Raw genomic sequence first — 19,608 nt, 5'->3', positions numbered from 1 at the left:
TCCCATCAGTATTAAATGAACAGGCTGAGGCCGGACAAGAGATTATTACTAAAGGGAACTCTTTCATTACAGCCTGGCATGATTGATTGTGTCTGCTCTCAGTGTTGGGGCACATAAAGCCGCCTGCACCGTGAAAACTGTAAGAAAATAATTTAGTAGATGTGACATGAATGCGCTCGACAGACAGACAGACAGACAGACAGACACACAGACAGACGATGAGGTTAAAGCTTGTCCTCTGCTCAGTGAGAGGATGCTGCTGGTGGTGATGCTGAGGCGAGGCTTTGTCTGAGGCTCCAGCTGGAGTACACACAAGACCCAGAGGGTCCCTTTGCGCCCCAGGGAGGGGGCGAACTGGGTGATTGATTGGGGCGCAAGAAACCCTCTGCTAGGAAGCCATGTGCCTTTCTCTCCCAGACACAGAGCGCGCATGAGCCGATATGTGGCTGCATGAACGTGTACCTCCACCGGGTTCATTCGGGGCAGCGCATTAGCAGTCTGAGCAGGTACCCGCTAAGCCAGACCGTTCCCCACACTTCATCCTGCTTCTGCAGACAAACGAATCGATAGCTTCAAGAATCCATCACTCCAGACAACACAGCTGCAGGGAAATTATACCTCAGAGCGCGCGGGGCTTTTGCGCTCATTTGCGTGCGCGCCTTGGATGGGCTGTCCAACTCGAACAAAAAGAGCAGAGAAAGGGGTGTGTTAAGAGTCACAGACAGCTTTCTCGGAACTCCAGCGACCAGCCAGCCCAGTGTCTGGCGATGCGCGCGCACGTGTGCAGCCACGCGTGTGTTTTTGTGTGTGGATCGTTCGTTCGCAACATGGCGTTGGAGCGCCGAGAGGCACGACGGCTCTCCCCGGACTAGAGCGGCCGCGCTGCGCGAGGGGAAGCGGGGGGACCGAGAGGCAGAGAGAGCCGAAGATCGCACAGAAACTCCCCGACTTGACCGCGGGCTGAGGCGAGCGCACGCGGCCGGAGCTGTGAACAGACCCACGCTGGTGCAAATCAAAGGCTGTACATGGCGGTGGAGACAACAATTTGGCTGTTCTGTCTTCTTGCGCTGTTTTGTGGTCCATCCCAGCAAGGTAACCCCCACTTTTAGCCGTTGTTTTCTGCATGTACTGGGCTCATGTGACACTTTGAGGGCAGCTGATCCGCACTAAAGTAGCCCGTGATAACAGATAGTTGGTGGTTGTGCACCTTGCACCACACAAGTCAGTGCTGTTTCTGCCTCGTCTTCTCCTCACGTGCATGACTCTAGCTAGTAGTAGAGCTGAAATCTTCCACATCGTTCCTACAGTTGAAGTTGAAGCGCGTTTCTACAGGCAGGAGCTGCCCTGAATCTTCCCACAGGGGAAAGTTTGGGAAAATCTAAATCACCTTTGGTGACCCCATAGAGAGAGAGAGAAATGTTTGCCTTTAAAGTAACCTCTTATTGGAGAGAAGTTGAGAAATGACTTCCACAGGAGAGCAGACTGCCCTATTTATCAGCCCCTGAGCCTGAAACATTTAAAGCAAAGCATGTTTTGAAGCTGAAAAGGATTAGTTTGCCATTAGGGAGTGAAAGGCAGACTGTGGAGAACAAGTCTGTCTGCAGAGTCTCTGAGAGAAACAGAGTTCAGGATTTACATGACAAAAGACCTGAGCAGAATATCAGCCTCAAACTCCAAAATGCTATTTTAGGATGCCAGCAAACAGGATTTCAGGTTGGCTTAAATGAACACACGTTTAGATCAGGAGATCCAGTTGTGTTGGTTCTGTTATGCCAAATACTTTCAATTGGTCTGGTTTACTTATACACTGCAAAGAATGTACTAAACCACATGTGAATGTCATGCAGCCACACTACACTGCAACCCCTCCCAGTAATTTTTCACATTATAAAGTGTGCGTGTGTGTGCGATATATATACATATATACAAAAAATATGTCCAAAAGGAAAGTGTTTTGCAAACACCGCAAGCTCAATGAAGAAAGTGGGTGTTTGTGTTGAAAGGAGCTGATGCATAGAGTGCAGGTTTTTAGAGGAACACTCAGAAATTGTTTAAAATACCGCCTTGGAGTTGTTTTCCGGGATGCATTAACATTATATTATTTTGCTATTAAAAAACTGCCTTGAAAAATTTCTTTTTGTTGCAAGACAGAAAATAGGACATTTTTTTTTAAAACAAGGGTCTTTTTTACTTCCTTAAGATTCAGTTTTTGCAGTGCAGCTGAGCCTTTAATGGCCAAAAACAAACATCAACCAGGAAAAAGAGAAAAAAGCACAAAGAAAAGTGGAAGCATCCATTCATCTACAAAGCATTTTTAAATTTCTGGAATCACACTGCAGCTGTTGTTTTTTTTTCTGGTATTTCATACTCTCTTGTATTCACGCTATATTCTTTATTCCTTGCAGTCCACTGCAACAGATTCACTTGACCCTTGTTTTCAAGCAGCACACGGTTCACTTGTTTGGTGTGCACCATAGTCTGGGAAAGCTTTCAAAGCTGCTAGATGAAGCGCACTATCCAATGAAACATGTTTTGATGCAACAAACAGCTCTGTTGTGAAAGGGTTCTTTCATTAAACCTTCAATTAGAGGGCCACATCCTGGTCTTTTATAGCGAGAGTGAGGTCAGTAAATAAAACTACAGGATTGGCAAAGTTTTGTGCACTTTGATGGGTTACCTGTGTGTACAAAAGGAGTCTGGCTGAACATAGCAGTTGGATTTCTTAAAAAATGTTAGAAGAAATCCTCTGAATTGCTTCAATATCTTTCAGCACCAATATACTGTATATATATTTTCAGCTGAGTTTTTACAGTTCTTGCATGGTCCATGCATGGGCAATCGTAATCTTCCTTCTGACAAACTGCAATTTAAACTCACGTGTTTCATTATTCATTGTTCAATTAGGCTTATGAACATTATAAAGGGAGGGTTATTTTAGGTGCACCTCCTTTACTGCAGTCTTATACAGCAATAGAAGGTCACAAGATACAATTCATACAGTTAGACGACAGTGCAGGGCAGACCCCGGCAGAGTTGAAGTAAAGAATTACTTCCTCTGAGGTCCTCCTGACACTAAAGTCAGCACCACACATGGTGGCAATCACATTCGGATGATGAAATCTCCTGCAAGTAAAAGTCAATTGGTGTGAAGGTTATCTGTAAGAAAGATCAGGAAGACGTGGGTTTATTTACACAGGCAGATTTATCACTGCAAATTTTCAGTTGTGACATTTAGTTAGTTTCCAGACAGTTTGAGATTTGCCCAGAAATTACACTTTGAACAAAATTGAACTGATGACATTTGCAGTGCCTTTTTTTTTTCTTTGTTCTCAAAATGTGATTAGTATTCATGAGCTTAACCATCACTAACACTGCAGCAAATGGACAGAAGCCATCATGGCTTAATACAAACCAGTAATATAGTAATAACTTCATGTTGTTGTGTGCATCGGGTTAGACTGTACAAGCGGAGCATGCATGAATGTGGGTGTTGGTGGGAAAGGAGGCGGGTCATGAGTGGGGGCTGTAGAGGATTCTGGGGCAGGGTTGAGTTGGTTTGTGGCTGTGGGGCAAATATGAGAGCAAAGGGTACTTTTAAACGCTAAGAGCTTGTTTTATTAGTTCTGAAAACCAAACCAAAAAAATACCTCAGTTTCTCTTTAAAAATCTTTCAGTGAAGCAGAGCTGCAGAACAGAGTAATACAATAAAATAATTTGCCTAAATGCAAAATAACCATTAAATTTTATTGTTTGAGCGATTTGTCCTTCAATGAAGCAAACTGAGGGACAGAAAAATCATGAGATGGAGGATAAGAAAGTCAAATCAGATCATTTACAATTAAGAAAACACTTTAGCGTCTTTTTCTTTCCTGTATAAATCTCCTATAGCTCATGTTTTTGTACCTGCTTTAATTATTTAAAAGCAGATATATCCCACAGCAAAAGCTGGTCTCGGCAATTGCATGTATTTCCTTTTCTGGTGTTTGTACCGTCTGTTCTTGAAACTGCTTTTGCTACATGGAAACCAGGAATAATAGGAAAAGGAAGAAACCCATTAGATACAGAGAGAGACAGTGTGGCTAAACATGAAAGTTGCATCTAAAAAAAAAATCAATTTAAAGTCTATTTTAGACCAAACAACAGAAACCCGTCAAAAGCATTTTAATGTTTTTGCACCGGGATACCAATGTTCCTCATGGGAATAGTCTAAGCTATTTACCTATGGCTCCAATATTCCATTTGCTGCCTTCTAAGTACATGAACAATGGTTAAACACGCGCAGTTCCCCTATTTGTTTTTAGTTTATCTAATTTATTTTTGCTCCAAGAAAAGGCTTTCAAAAATATGTATTAAAAAAACAATTTGAGTAGTTCTTAAGCCTGTAACCAAATATTTTATTTGTGGACTCTAGTTATTTAATTTCTTTAAAATATATGTGCATTTTCTGCTTTGACTCATAAAAGACAGCTTTTCATTTGTAAGAAAATTTACAGAAAAACAGATTAAGCCAAATAGTGTTTTGTTTTAGCTCTGAGTAAATAACTGTAAAGATTTTATTGCTGAAAGGATCCTGTGCCTTTCTAAACTTCGTGGAAAATGGGCTTTTGAGTCAACAATGACTTCCACACATTGCACTATGGTACTGTGGGGCAGGGTCCAGCATTTAGCTTTAACATCGTGGATGCGGGTTTACACATAGAGTGACACAAAAAAAAAAAAAAAAATATGTATATATATATATATATATATATATACACACACGCAGTATATTTCACCTTCACTTTCCATGCTTTCTCCAGTTCTTCTCTGAGTCCCTGGTATTTCTCCAGTTTCTCATGTTCCTTCTTCCTGATGTTCCCATCGCTTGGTACTGCCACGTCCACCACAACGGCTTTCCTCTGTTCTTTATCCACCACTACAATGTCTGGTTGGTTCGCCATTACCATCCTGTCAGTCTGGATCTGGAAGTCTCTCATTCTCTACCACCTTCTGAGGTGTATCCCATTTTGACCTTGGGGTTCCCAGTCCATATTCTGCACACGTTTCTGTATATTTATAAAGTTCTTCAAATGTAGTTTTTGGTTTTCAATTTAATTACAAGCCTTCCTCTACGTATGTTTGATTGTTTAATACTGCAGCTTCACCCATGGTGTATATCCCATAACATGGTCCCACATTTAGTTTGAAATACAAGTTAGTGGTTCTGCAGACTATTTTAAAACAGCGAACAAGTTCACCTTTCAGGCAGCCAAAAACTCTGCAGTCCCCCCCCCCCCCCCCCCCCTAATTCGGTAGTTAATTAACTCACCTGTTCAGCGTTCTATTTAAGTCCAGGTGTGCAGCCGTTCATTCTCTTTCTTACCGCAGCGCTGCATTGGTCGCCCCACCCTCCTCCCCGGCTTCCACCTGTGGGCTCCGTTCGGGGTTTCTTACCCTAAAGTTTATGGAAATTATCTCATGGAATTGTACGGAGCCTTATGCCAATCAAAGTTTGTTAATGCCAACTAAGATGTAAATTAAGTATGTGAAATAAATGTATTCTACTGCAACAGTTTTTGTCTGACTGAAAGTAGAATTTATTTAAACGTTCAGGATCTTTGTAAAGTACCGTCCATGTCTCCTCCTGAACCCTACTCTCACATTTAAGATGCAGAGTGTTTTGGCTTTACTGTGTATAGAGCGGCATGACAGCTGCTCAACCTGCAGAATAATAAACAGTGCTTGTGTTCAAGCGACATGCTGTCTTCGGAATGACTTGCATTTGCTTTTGTGGTTATAGCTCTTGTGTTTGACAGACCTAGCTCAGAAAATTCATTTGCTTCTATTATTGTATGCAGATGCTAAAAAAAACATTATAAAAGAAATGTTGTTTTATCTTGATGTGAAGTAAGCCCTTGTCCCGTCCTGTTTTTGTTTTTTTGTTTTTTTTACCGTCACAGCTTTTTTGATAGCTTCATCTAACTGTGTCTGATTTATTTGTGTGAATGTGGTTATTGATTTATTTTGCAGCTGCTAATAGCTGAACCTGGGGCCCAGTCATATCACACACTCTCAGCACCTCTGATACATGTGCAGATGTCTGTCATCCTGAAATCCAGAGCTACTTGGACTCCTTTAAATTGCCTCCTGAGACTAGCTAAGTACATGTTTTGCAAATTGTATTTCTGCCTGTTTGTTAGTTTACAGTTTTCTCGCTGTTTTCATGCTTGCTGCTGTGTGAGAATGTGTGTTAAATACAATTTGTGGGGGCATGTTGATCCTTCCTCGAGAGCTCTTTCTCAATTAGGATGCATATTATTTAATGATGTCCTGGAATGAGTTTCATCTAGTTTTGTCTTTAAAGGGAATATTAGTATGCTGACTTTTTTTTTTTTTACTGCATCCTATATGTGTAGTTTCATGCTGCATAAGGAGAGGACCCTCTGGAGTGAATTCTTATTTTTTTGTTTTTGTGAACTCAAAAGAATTGGGTTCTGGGTTAGCCAAAGTGATGCAGTGAATTTATTTTGTGCAAGCTTTAACTTTGTACTGTATGGCCATTGAAAGTCGAGTCATTTAATCTTCAGTAAATGAATTGATACGTGAGGAAATCCTACAATACAAAAAACTGTCTGAAAAATTAAAAAGATATTTTCTGCATTAATATTTTTGAAGAAAACTTTATTGTTGCATCTATGTGTATTTATGGGTTGCTGAAAGTGCTCTAAGGGGCTATAAGTTTTGGTCGGGCTGTCTATTTATTGACCAAAATTGAATGTATGGCAGTTGTAGTAGGTTTATTAACAAAACCTTTCTTTGCAAAATACACAATACAGTCAATTCTTTACCCCATAAAGAGGGAATGGCACTTGCCTTGGATGCTCAACGTTACCCTGGGTATTATGGCTGGTACGATTTGTTCACAAAGTTTTGACAACTATTAAGTAACTTAGATAAACCAGGAAATATCTTTTCTGAAAGAAATATCCATGTGTTAACCTGATTTCTCTGCTGTTGAATAAAATACACTAACTTGTTCTTTTTATAAAATTAATTTAAAAGTCGAATAATTTAAAAATCACATTATGATCAGACAAACTTTTACTAAGCTGACTGGAATTTCACTTGCAAGACCCTAATATTCAGCCCAGCCATCATTCTAGTGTTTAGTTTGCATCATTAGTTAAATGTTCACTTTTGTTATAAAATCTAAATTAAAAAAGAATAAATCTCATGATAGACCTATTTTTTTTGGTCAAATTATATAATTGGATTCACTAAAACCATGAAAAAAAATCATTTTTTTTTAGAGTCGACAAGAGAACTTTTTGGACAAAATAGTTTATACTGTTCTTGTCGAAGAGGAAAATTGCATTGGTAAATTGAATAATAGAGGTACAATACCAGTGTCAGTCAGTTAATCAAACAATGTCTATTTAGTTCTTTTAAATGAAGTTCAGGCAAATTAAGAGGAACATATTCAATATATTTAAAAATCATCCATCTATACATTAGCCCAACAGTGAACAAGGGCAGCTCAGGGATGGTCAATAACTCTGTAAACCGGGTTTACCTAATGAAAGGAATAATCCCAGTTCTTCAGTGCAAGTCAAAAACTTTACAACCATCAACAGCTTTCCAGTCAATAAACAAGTTGTGGCAAAGGAAATTACATCAGAGAGGAATATGAGACAAGTTTATTCAGAAACTCTGTATTTGGTGGAGGAACTCTGGGATCCAAAAAGAAAGCTTAGAATTAGGAGCAGAACAGTTTGCTAGAAAACCTTCCACGTTACAAACTCTGTAGCGAAACTACAGACGTTGCCAACCCAAACTTAAAGATATCCTTGAGTCCCCAATTAAATACCGTAGTAAATAGGGCTAGTATTGCAAATATTAGGTTTTTGCACCCTGGGCTACTGTAGTAACAAGGTTGAGGTCAAGCGTAAGGCCGAAGGCATGTGTGTACATAAAAGCACATTCCACGGAAATGAAAATACAATAACTCAACTTCAAAGACTTCAGGCAGGCTGAGATTGGCCCAGTGGCCTTTTTATGTTTTAGATGGAACGTTAGGACCAGCACAGCTTCACGCACATGGCATCAGTTAAGCAGATCCATTACTACTACAGCAGAACTTGGATGCAAGCATGTTAAAGGATAATAAAAGCACTGTAGGCCGTTCACTGGTCAGAGAACTTTCTCTTGTTCTGCAACGATCAACACATTTCCTTTTCCTTTTAGAGCACTAAAAACAGAGACATGTTTGTTACAATTCACACATATGTTCTCTCTGTAATATATGCATGACTAATGAATCTGAGAGCCTCTTTGTTGACTATGAATATGGCCTTTTTTTCTTTGTGGATGAGCGGTGAGCTTTGCAGTTGTTATAATCACTCCCAGAAGATATTCAACTCCCCTTCTTGTAAAAAAAAAAAAAAAAGAAGCCTGATACAGGCTCATTCAGGGAAAGGACCACTCTTTACCTCTCTGTGCCACTCACTGGAAAGCTGCTTGTGATGAGAGACAAATTATTGTAATCTAGTATACACAAAAGGCCTAAACAATAAACCGCATATTTATCGATATCGCAATATCAAGCTGTGTAATATGCAAATTGCCAAACATGACAAATATTGCAATAAATGCTTACCTTAAATAAAGAAGAAAAGAAGGCTGTTGTTCACTCCTGCGATTCTGCTGACAATAAGATGTGAAAAACTGAAGCAGGTTCATTTGTATAGAGTAATTCCTGCAAAAGACAACATTGTTGAATCGAGCTGTTCCAAGTAAAGGACAACCAGGTACACGAAGTGCGCTGTTAGAAAAAACAAAACACTATCAGTTTCATTTGGCCTTAACAAAAAACACATATTTTCTTTTTATATACACTGGTAACCATTAAGAGATTCAAACTGGGGTCCATTGATAATTTAAACTCATACTGAAAACCTTTTACCTCTGTTCTTGTTATCTTTGTCTGAGTATTATCAGCATACATTCATCTTTTTTACCCCAACTTACCAAATATTTCTTAACCACCCCATCCTGAAATGCCTTTCTTTAATTCTTCTTAACATTTTGCTTAATTGCATCACTTTTAGAGTGTGCTGTGTGGGTGAGCCATAGTGGCTTTTCTCTCAAGTTACACTGATAAGAAAGTTAGTCTGCTGCAGTTGTAGAGCAAGTCACTGTTGCGGTTGCATTGCCCCACTCTGTTTTGAAGGTGTATAACATTTGAAGAACACAGCCTTGCTTTTATCTTCTGAGTTGTATTGAATACTGTCCTCACTGACAAACCTACTGTGAACAGAATCTGAGGCTTGCTCAGTTCTTCTTTGTTGCATGTGTCATGTATTATCAGTTTTTGGGAATGCATTGTGACATTGTGTTGGATGTTCTAGATCTTTGCAGACAAGAGTAGTGTTTTTTTCCTTTTTTTCTGAAGTCACTGTGTGGGGACAGGAGGGGATTTTGAACTTAAGTTCTGACTATCTATTGTTGTCAGCCTTTAAATATATATACACTAACCAGCGTTTTAACAGATTTGGTCTTGTGGACCATTGTCACTAACCTTTCCCTAATGGCATTTCTGAGTAAATGGACCGTTTCTGATTTGACCCTTCTGTTTTGATTTTCATGTTCGTTTTATTGCTAACTATGCTGACTCATGCAAGTGCATCTGGCACTTGACATGTTCATGTGGAGGCCCCATGCTGCTGGGAGGCCCTGCTTGCAGGAAAGCTGCTTTGTGATTGGAGGAATCCAGGTTGGGATGAATGAACACGGTACACAGAGCAGGGGGGTTAGGACACAGCACTTATCTGTCCCTCATATATCCTTTCTATTGTTCTCTTGTCTGGTCTGAGAGCTATCTCACTTAATTCCATGCACTTTAATTCCTAAACTTGAGGTTTGACATCTTATAATTTGAATACTCACATGAAATTCATCAGTATATTTTTATTTAGATTTATTCTTTATTAGATTTTTGATGAGGTTTTAGACTCACAAGACATCAAAATACAAATTTCCTAAGTGGGACAGTCCATGTTAAAGTCAAAATCTCTTCAAAAAGTTATTCCAATAGAAATTTCATTCATTCATTCATTCATTCATTCATTCATTCATTCATTCATTCATTCATTCATTCATTCATTCATTCATTCATTCATTCATTCATTCATTCATTCATTCATTCATTCATCCATTCATATTCATTTTATAAACCCGTTTTGTCCCTTTCGGGGTCACGGGGTTGCCGGAGCCTAACCAGACAACTTGTGGGCCAAGTTAGGAGACATCTTGGACAGGTCGCCAGTCTGCTGCAGTTAGAAATTTCAGCCCTCCTGGCACGGCAGGGGGCCTGCTCTTCTGGTTGGGCTGGGGCTTGCACTCTCTGTCCCCTCATGCCTCCCTGCTCACTGGCTTTGGGGGCTCCGGGGCGGTCCTGCTGGCCCTGGCCTGGGTTGCGGATGTGATCGCCCGTGTGTGAACAATATTTGTATTGTGTACATGTTGATATGTGAACATTTTTGGAACCAACAGGTATGTTTTTGCGAGTGTTCCTCATATCGTGCAGCCCTGATAACCAGAAACTTGTTGCTTTATGCTGCTTCATGATTTTACCCCCCCCCCCCTTTCTATAATCACCCTCCTAACCCCCCCCCTCCTCTAACATCCCTCTCTCTACTTCCCTACCTTTCCTTTTCGGTCTGGTCCAACAAAAACTAATTTCAAATATGATTAAAATTAATAAAGTGTGGCCTCGATTAAAAAAGGGGTTTATTCAGACATACCTCTGGTTTGTCAGAAGATTCATAACCCCATTATTATTAAAAGTAAAATATGTCCAACACAAGAGGCCTTCAGCTCTCATCTGTTTGCCCAACTGTTGGACAGGACAAGTTAAAAAAAAAGAAAAAGAAATTTCAGTTAGACCCAAAAATATTTGCAGTTTTTCCCATGTATTTATTTTACCCAATGCAATTTTTTCTTCCTGATGGACTTTTTAAATGACAGGCTTTTAAAATTTTGAGGACTTTCTTGCATCAATTATACCCCCCATGTTTGAGTCCTTATAACAATGTGATGAAGACAGTATTACAAATCTTCAAAATTAAGATAATATGCTTCCTTAAGGACTCATTTTCTCCTATCTATCCAAGTTTTGTCAGTAGTTCAGAGAATATTAACAATTCAAACTTTTTATTTTAATGGTTTAATTTTAGAAATAAACCAAATGAATAATTAAAATGAATCAGATGTCCTCTCTCTGCACCAGTTTTAACTTAAACTCACAGGAGTAGAGGAATTTAATGTTTGTAAGACAATATTTGATCCTCATTAATGACACCTAAAACACACACCAAGATCAGTGCAAGTTTACAACTGGACAGTATAAATAAATGTGCAGCATGTATTAAGTGCAGAAAAGTTGTAAAAATAAGTTTATTGAAGGAGTAAACCCTCTGCCAGCAACTGGGAGCATGAATACAAATTATGCTTCTTTGGCAGTCTGCTGCAAGGATTTTGGACGTGGGCGGGGCTGAGTCACTGACCCCCAATGTGCCCACAACATTAGAAAAAAGTTTTTGGTTGTGTCTCCATTTGACCTTTAAAAAAATGATATGAATACCATAAAAAAATTGTATAAAATTTAGTAAAACTACCACAGACCTGCAGGATGGAAAACAGAAGTACGGAAATCTTGTTTGACGGTTGTTACATAAAAATTATTCTCCAAATGTGTTCTTTTACATAGATAAAATGTATATAAATAATGAAAAATAGTTTGGCTATTTTTTTCGTTTTTCTAATTTATCATTTAGTTTTATCGGCTTATTGAACAGGTTGTTGGAAATATGCCAATAAAATTGAGATGGAAAAATTGAAAAAAACATTGAAATATCTGCTTTGTACTTTTGATCTTAAGATCTAACTTTACTATAACAAGATTTTGGTGAAGCAGCCTACATCCAAAGAAAACAGGCTCCTACTAGAGAGAGAGAGCGTTACACAAGTACAGATTCAAGAATAAACGTGAGAAAGCATTTGATTCAGTGCTTCGGCTTTTGGGGAGTGGATGTGGCGCCCATGACAGTGTAAGAGAGAAAAAAAGAAAACCCTGGAGTGTGGACATGGCAGGAAACACAGCTGGAATGGTCACAGTTTGTGATTGCAGCTGTTCACATTGTGCAGTGACTCAGTGTTCAGCTTTGCACATTGCTTAATTGATAGATTTAGGTTTTTTTTTTTTTTCTGAGAAGCCTAACAATTTAAAGAAGGGGATATATCATCAGCTCAATTCTGCAAAAATCCTTTCCAGAACAGTTTTAAGATGAGTGAATACATGTCTAAATATTTTGACAGTGGCTGAGAATGCAGGGGGTTTTGAGTGTTTTCTGCTGCATCTCCACATCCACACTGAAACCTGAGAGTCTGTTCCTGCAGGGTTTATTTGTGGTTGCTTCTGTGCTCACATTATCACAACTCTGGCTTGAAAATATCGATTGATGTGATGGTTAAATCAATGATGAGTAGTTTTTTGTCCCGATTGTATGTAAGTGCTTCTGGTTTTTTTTCTGTGGCCAATAATGTGAGCTTGCTTGGAGAGAAAAAAGTCAGAAGAGCCCTGGATTAAAATATTGCAGGATCTTAATATACATCATGCAAACATCCTCCTGAAACAAGTTTACTATAGTAATACAGCAACTACACGGGGAAACCAGTCAAAGTCAGATGTGGAGCTCTTCACAGACCGTTCCTCAACAATGTCTGTTATCTGATTGTCTTCATCTACTTCAGTTTAGTCACAAACATTCTTCCAATCTGTTCTCTTTTTGACTCTAATTTGATAAATGTGATCTGATGGGTTTGCTGCATCTGCTCTAGTTGAAGCAGGTTAAAAGGTTTCTTGCATCTTTTCAGGATGCCTTCCTCCCACCCTGCAAATAGGATGTTTTGGGCTCATCTCCCAAAATCTAGAGTCATCTCGAAGAGATCAAATCTCTATATTCTTTCTGTATTCTGGGAATTGTGTTCAGTTTGCAGGGAATTGCTCAGCTATTTTTGTGTGCTCATAGGCCCAACAGAGCTTCAAACCTTATTCAGGCTTTATTTTGGGAGTGCAATAACATAATAGGTGATGTCAGAGATATCCATCCATGCAGTGTTGTAAATATCTATGATTGCAAAATGCTATTTCATTGCTGGTTTTATCAAATTCAACAAAGATTCTTTTTATTTTGGTGTTTATTTTGTGTGTTTTGGAAATGTAACAAATAGATTGTGGTCATACAAAAACAATTATTGCAATCTTTTCTGGAATGACATCATCAACCTTACTTTTTCAAAAGTAGAGGGGCAAAACAGCACTCTTTGGTTAAAACACGCCTTGAAATCAAAGTTACCGATAAATTGATAATAAAGTGAAATTATTAATTTCACAAAACACATTACCCCCATATAGTTGTCCTGCATATTAAATCAGATTACAAAGGTAATTATACCTTATATAATTAAGGTTGTATTGTAAAAATACGACATTTCACAGAATGAATGGAAACAGACCAGCATGTGGAATGAACCACCTTTAATTTGATGGTGAACTGACCAGCTAATTTTGATTTTAAACTGGTATGAAAATGTAAGTTATTTTTTAGCAAAACATAAAACATTATTGAATTGATATAGTTTCATTATTATACATTTTATAATTATCAATGAATTCTTTAATAATATATTATCTTGTTATTAATTTAAAACATTTATTGACCTCTTCCTGGGTGCTTAGTTTACCTTGTGAGATCGCTCATTAATCAGAATTTAACCTGACTTCTGAGTATGTTTGTCATGTTCAGGAATGATTAAATTTTTTTAGCCACAGCACCACAACAGCAAAGTTCAGATCAGGTCATAGAACCATTCTTGCATCTCCATGTTCATGAAATACTTTTCTCATAAATACACAGAAGTGAAGAGGCTGACTTTATCGTTATTGACAGTTGGGGTTAGAGGTGGGAAAAAATGGCTAACATGAAGATTATGACCTTCTACTTTAGCTGTTGGATTACAAACACTTCTCTTTGTTTCTTAGGAAAGAGTGTCGCCTTTAACAAAAAGGACCTAATATATTCCCTTTACGAGAGTGTGGAAACTTGAGCTGAGGGCTGGAGTTCACTGAACGTTCAGTGTGATGACAGAGAGTCACTGTCGCTTCAATCTCCTTCTCCTTTTCCTCTTTATGTTTTCTATGACATTGGTGAAAGTGTGATGTAAAAAAACTTGGCTCATGATACAAGTGTTAATGGTTTCAAAAGCAATACCACTTAAAGTCTTTCTTTGCCTCTTTTATGACGTTGTTGCTCTCTGAAACGGAGATCCGCTTTTTTTTTATTCATTAGTCTTCCCTGTCTTAGCTTGACATTTAATTTGAAAAAAGTACCTGTGTGCCGATGTCTCTGCATATTTGTCTATGCCAAGCAAAAAAGTAAGAGCTGCTGTCAGCCCCCACATGTTTTTTGTTTTTTTAAGCAGCTGTCCTCGCTCTACTTTGAGCTATGAACCTGTTGGCTCACTACCATTATAATCTTTTCACTACCACTCAGACTGCTCAACCGCTACTGTGTGCAGCCTTTTCTTTTTCTGCAGCTCCAACTTGTACAAGTGCAAAAGGGCTATTTTGCCGAATCACTCTGTTCCACCGCTGTGTCCTCAAAAGACACTGGCAGTTGTGCAGGCTTGCAGGCCTCTTTGAGTGTGTTGTTGTGTGCGTATGCACACTGCTTGTGTGCAACAGCATATGTAGGACATGCCAAGGTGTCTGCTGAAGATTTGCATGAATATTGAGCGTTTCATTCCCAGATGATGCATGGACCCCTTTAAATGTGAAATATGCTGTCAGGACCTTCGTTCATGAAGGACTGCAGTTAATGAAATTATTTTTAGTAGCTTTTGTCAACTGCATTCATGTTCATGTTTTACTTCTTATGTTATATTTAGTTTTACTTTGCTTTGAGGTGACAGCCTCGCACAAAAGAATCTTGGTGCTTTCTTGTTTTTCTTGAAGCGATCATACCTTCAAAACCACTTTAAGGGGAGATGCAGCTTTCACCCAGTGGCAGTGGGGTGGAAAATGGCTGCTAATGTTTTAATGACTGAATTAAAGCTAATTATCTAAACATGATAGGGGAGGTAAAGAGGTGTGCAGGTGATGTATGTGTGTGCAGACGCTCTGTTTTATTTTGTAGTGTGTATCTCTTGTGTGTTTGCCCTGTATGTCGTCGTTAAAGACGTCTGTTAATGTTTACGCCTCTTCATTAAGGGGTGATAATTTGGGAGTTAGTGGGGTTCAGGCTTCATTAAATCAGAGCAAAAAATTTAATTTCCCATTAACTTCATTAGTTTAATGATAGAGAAGGAGAAGCAAGATATTTGTCACATATAATTGAGGAAACAGCATTTAAAACCGGATGTTTCTTTAACGAAATATGGATTAGATGTTTAATGTGTAATCATTTAAGGAGCTCTTTACGACATCAATTACGTTATTGGTCCTCATCTAAGTGTATATAAAAAATATATTTTCTTTTTCTTATAATTCATTCTGAAGAAAATGGAAAATGACTTGAAGAATAAAATATTTGATCTCTTCTCTTCTCTCTCTTCTATTAAAATCACCTTCAGCCCCTTTTTCCAGTTTGACTGCTCAGCTCTCAAGCTCCCAACTGGAAAGCATCACTCATTCAATCTCCTTAAGGATCCTGTTAGACTCTGTTTGAGTGAGTCTGAAACATTCAGGCTGCCATCAGTTCTCTAAAGCAGTTCATGGGGGTTGGATTTTCAAATATTCAATTAGCTAAAATGAATTGATATTTATGGATCAGATGTAAAATTAACTCAACAAATTCCTAAAGTGATTTTTCTTTTTTCTCTAAGGAAAAAACAACAAAAAACAAACGATAACACCGATTCTTTTATCATCAAAATGTCTTCTTTTAAGATTAAAATTGTTGCTTTCTTGCTTTCAATCAGGAAACGGCAGCTTGTTTAGAACTCTGCAGCTCTGGTTCTCACAAGTACCAAAATAGTAGACCAGATCAGTCCAGTTACACTGGCTGGCTGTCTGCCAGGGGACAGACTTTAAAATGCTATTGCTGGTTCATAAAGCTTTGAATGGTTTAGCATCAAAACACCTGATTGATCAACCAGACCTCTCCAGTCCTCTGGATCCAGTCTTGTCTCAGTCCCTAGAATCAAAACCAAGCACGGTGAAGCTGCATTCAGCTTCTATGCAATGGAAGTCTTCGATCAGCTGAAACGCTGAGTTTATGTAAATCCAGGTTAAATACCCAACTGTTCTCTGCTGCATTTTATCAATTTTCCTTCATAAGCTTACAACTGCACTGTTCATTTCAGCTTACTATAAATTCAGTTCTTTTTAACTTTCATCTACACGTTTTTTTAAATAATGACTGCCTTATTCTTTCATACGTTTCTTTTAATGTTTTACGTAAAGCACTTTGAATTATTTTTGCCTTTGGCCAAGTTTAAATTATCAGTCAAATAAGAAAAAAATAGCATAATTGTGGAAAAAAAAGTTTTTTTGGTAATGAATTATTGGATCCTGCATTGGATTGTGAGGTCATCGTTTTAAATTGAATTGACATTGGTGTCAAACATTTCATCTAATAGAATTAGTAACTTTATCAATTTTTTAAACAAGTTTATAGGACTCTATTATTAACTCTCCTAAAATTACGTTTTTAAAGCCTGTTCATGTGTACCTTTGAGACATTGGGAGCACTAATTCATTTAATTATAAATGTTTTGTTTATTTCCATCTTTTAAAATATAAATGTTTAGTAATATTTTATGTAGACCTGCACAATAAATTGCAAATTTAATGCAATATCCATTTTGCAAAAGCCAGCGAAATGGTTAATGTGCTAAAACAATCTTTTGGCAACTTGAACTATTTCATGAATTGAATAAATCCATTTATGCATTTGACCAATCAGATGGATCCCTTCACGTTGTTGACCAAGGGATGGAGCTTTTATGTTAGATGTTGCCCTCTTAATTAGAGGAGGGTCATTTGAAGAATAATTTAAGGGATTTTGACTCTTATTTAAATTAAACAGTTGCAGTGAAATAGGAATGATGCGTTTAGATTCTTTGCCGTTTGTTCGTTTATCGCAAGTTACATCGTCATCGCAATTTTGATTACAAATATTGCATATCGCGAGTTTTTGGAATATGGTGCAGTCAGTCTTTATTTTGTGGTACCTGGATGGTTTGATCTGATGTTTTAGATACAAGGAAACATCTTCGTCACTGAGTCCTGCTTTTTTTTCAGTGAGATTCCAGCTTCTTCATTAAAAATTATATTACAACATTAATTATATATTCTTTTAACGAGACTGAAAAAACCCCAGTTAAAAATAGGGAATATTTTCCAGGTACAGCATTTTATCTTCTGTTTGTTGAAAGGCTGGAAAACTTGGAGATTTTGATGTCCCATTATTATTGCAGTGACAAAATGAGCAATTGTAGAACTTGATGTTAATTTGTACTTTAATTCTATTGTATATCATCTATGTGTAGATTTCTGGCATTTTTAGAACGGTCTCCTTTGCCTTTAGCAGTTTCAATACATTGCAGCTCAACACCCCCATCAACCTCTCCAGCTTGGACTCCGCTGTCTCACCATCTTTAATGTCTTGCTGCTGACACACAAATCCTTCCATGTAGCTGAACCAATCTCATTTGGGGAGCTCCTCCTCCTTTGAGTTTGGTCTGGTGTGTGTCCCCAGAACACCCCTACTCTGGAATGCACCACTGTTTCCACCCGTGCTACCAACAGCACTGACTCCATAAAGTCTTGCTGTGAGAAGACCAACTTTACTGAAGTAGATGAAAATGATGCAGAGTCGAAGTGAGCAAAACAGAATCTGCGGTCAGACTGAAACAAATCACTGCATTTGTGTTTAACAATGGGAATGTTCAGAGAGCAGTCAATTGCACATTTTTCCTCTAAAATGGTTGCTAATATTTGTTAAAGCTGGAAGCAAATGTAAGGCAAAGTTACAGTTGTGTGTACTTGAGCTGGTTTTGGTCTGCTGGTGCAGAGCCTGACGTGTTTCTTCCTTTGGTTCACAGAGAAGCCTGTTTCAGTGGAGCTCAGCTGTGGTGCCGGACCCAGCCATGTAGTGTTGGAGCCAGGTTTGCGCCTCTTGCTGGAATGCAACCTGGGGGCGAGTGATACACCTTTCAACATCTCCTGGTTTAAGGATGGCCAGCTGCTGCCTCTTCAGGGAACTGACTACTCGCAGTTCATGGTCAACCAGTCCCTCCTACTGAAGCCCACGTCTACAGATGGCCAGCCCCCCCAGGATGTGGAAGGGAGTTACAGCTGTGTGAGCGCCAGCGCACGTGGAGCCCTGACCAGCCGCACCGTAAATGTGCTTCTAGCAAGTAGGTGTTGTGCTAATTTCGGACTAGCCTACGTTTTTTTTAGGGCTTGGTAACTGTGTGTGAGGCTCAGCATCGTCTATTGATTACCTTGATTAAAGGAAGCCTCATGTTTGTCAGTTTGTACAATAATTCTAGCAGATTATGGTTTAATTGCAAAAAAGATTGCTTTGAACGTTTAGTCAGTACTCCCACAAAATAACCATCTTTTTCTTGTGGGCTCAGAGATTTTCAAGTCAGATCATTTCCCTGCAAAAAAAAACAAAACCTTAAGAGTTAAAGTGATCTTTAGATTCTTTTCTCAAGGAGTCTAAATATTTTCCCCCTAAAAAGACCAGAGAGTGGATCTTATATGTACATTTTAAGATGATGTCTTGGAAGATAGATTTTTTTTTAATCCAGCCATTTTTGAGCATTTTCAAAAAAAAAAAAAACTAAACTGGTCTGAACTTAAGACTGCGCTCTATCACTTTTTCACTTAAAAAAAGGTAACTATGTTTATTATGTACTTTAATAAAATGTTTCTCATGGCAAAAAAGTGACAAAATTAAAAAAATAAGGTATTTTTTTTCCGTGGTCCTGTGTGGTTGTCTTTATAAAGTCATTATCTTTGTGAATGATGGTGACAGTATCCTGTGTTGACAGCCTTTCTTTTTTTAGTCGTCACATGCCTATTTACGAGGAATTTTTTTGTTCCAGGGACAATAGAAACAAACTACAGGGGATAGAGGCTGTCGGATGAATTTAGGAGACTCTTGTGATTTTGAAAGGAAAAGATTCCAACATTTTGTGATTAAGCAAATGTAGGTTTTGACTTTGATGAGAAAACTAAAATATTCTGAGATGGATGTGAGATGAGAGTCAACCCCAACATCTTTGTTTTCTGCCTTGAGTTTCCAGGTGTGACACACATGTAGCACATCTGAAGCATCACCTGCTCCCGTTTCACAGCCACATGTAACTAGATGTAGGGTATAAGGCAAACGGCTAATAAAAGTCCTTCAACTGACCAGTCTTCTCAATTCAGCTTTGTAATGATGGTGAAAAAGCAGCCGTTAAACTGGTTTAGATTAACCTTTGTCATTACTAGGTAGCCGAGGGGAATGTCAGTATGTCAATAAAACAAGTGAATCAAGCATCTTACACAACACT

The 19,608-nt window shown here is 38.4% G+C and overlaps 1 protein-coding gene across 3 annotated transcripts in view; it reads left to right on the top strand.

Annotated features, from left to right (window-relative positions):
- Window positions 1-489: 489 nt before the first annotated feature.
- igdcc4 (immunoglobulin superfamily, DCC subclass, member 4) overlaps window positions 490-19,608 on the top strand; it is a 54,009-nt gene continuing 34,890 nt past the window's right edge. For all 3 annotated transcript variants that reach the window (XM_023953618.2, XM_023953617.2, XM_023953619.2), the window contains exons 1-2: window positions 490-1,092; window positions 18,145-18,459. In XM_023953618.2, coding sequence (XP_023809386.1) covers window positions 1,026-1,092; window positions 18,145-18,459 — 382 coding nt within the window. In that variant the 5' untranslated portion in view covers window positions 490-1,025. The remainder of the gene's footprint in view (window positions 1,093-18,144; window positions 18,460-19,608) is intronic.

The sequence above is a fragment of the Oryzias latipes genome, chromosome 3 (genome assembly GCF_053564925.1).
Source record: "Oryzias latipes strain Hd-rR chromosome 3, Olatipes_Hd-rR_3.1".
In the NCBI taxonomy this organism is placed as follows: domain Eukaryota; kingdom Metazoa; phylum Chordata; class Actinopteri; order Beloniformes; family Adrianichthyidae; genus Oryzias; species Oryzias latipes.
The sequence above is the reverse complement of the archived record's forward strand: the minus strand, read 5'-3'. Positions and strand labels throughout refer to the sequence as shown.